General features: G+C 55.2%; 1 protein-coding gene across 1 annotated transcript in view; it reads left to right on the top strand.

Annotated features, from left to right (window-relative positions):
* LOC101630907 (EGF-like module-containing mucin-like hormone receptor-like 2) overlaps positions 1-1,032 on the top strand; it is a 39,695-nt gene that overhangs the window by 5,032 nt on the left and 33,631 nt on the right. The window contains exon 3 of the mRNA XM_012728940.1: positions 531-662. Coding sequence (XP_012584394.1) covers positions 531-662 — 132 coding nt within the window. The remainder of the gene's footprint in view (positions 1-530; positions 663-1,032) is intronic.

Below are 1,032 nucleotides of genomic sequence, written 5' to 3'. Positions count from 1 at the left end.
GTCTCCTGCCCCTTCCTGGAAGCTCACTGAGGGTCCTGGCCCAGGTGTCTATCATGCCCATCTCCACAGAGCTGGAGGCTCAGTTAGAGCACGTGGAGGAGCACTGACCTGCCAGAGTCGCCTGAGTTCCAAGGAAGACAAGGCCATCACTGACCCTCAAGATGGCCCTCATTTGAAAGCAGCATTTCCCTTCTACTCACTTCCCCAGTGGTGTCAGTGGCTCTTTGTCTAAAACTTCAGGCTGGGCACAGGTGGCTCAATGTTGCTGCTCCAGCTGGAGCTGCCTGGGAGTCAGAGTAGCTGGCAGATATGGAGGACTCAGGCCACTTCCAGACACACCAGACAACAAAGCATCTAGGTCACCACCTTCACCTATAGAATGGCTCCACATGAGTAAGGAAAGACACCGACTGGCTGAGGAGTAGTCAGAGAGGCTTCTGGATGTTTCTATGGCAGGAAACATGACTGACCCCAGCCCTGAAAGCTGACCACAGCTATAGGTCCCTATCACCTTTTCTTTCCCTTTACAGACGTGGAAGAATGTAAGCAGAACCCCAAAATATGTAAAAGCCGCAGCATCTGCATCAACACCCAGGGCAGCTACACCTGCAAGTGCCAGCCCGGCTTTGAGCTCAACCCGAAGGACCCGAAGCAGTGCACAGGTAGAGGCCCTGGAGGACACCGTGGGGCTGTCCTGGAGCTGGGGATGGACCTGACTTTTTGTGCAGAGGAGGGAGATGATACTCAGGTTCCCACAGAGCAAGGCCCGCCATGGTGCTGCCCAGATGCACCTTCCTGGGTTTTCCCACCACAGAGCAGGAAGGGGCGGAGCCTGTTGGCCTGAGTTTCCTTATGAAACTGCCTGCCCCTGTGAGCACTCCCTGGCCCTGGCCCCTTTCTCCTCTGTCACAAATGAGTACTTTTGGAGGAGGGATCACTCCTGGCTCTGAAATGGGGAACCTCAGTCTAGGGCTAAGGAGGAAGCATTGAGAAGCCTTGAGCAGGAAGTCCAGCTCCCTAGGCCAAGTTTCC

Source organism: Condylura cristata, unplaced genomic scaffold, assembly GCF_000260355.1.
Source record: "Condylura cristata isolate star-nosed mole 26May11 unplaced genomic scaffold, ConCri1.0 scaffold00024, whole genome shotgun sequence".
Taxonomy (NCBI): domain Eukaryota; kingdom Metazoa; phylum Chordata; class Mammalia; order Eulipotyphla; family Talpidae; genus Condylura; species Condylura cristata.
Note: the sequence above shows the minus strand (reverse complement) of the source record. Positions and strands in the feature narration are given on the sequence as shown.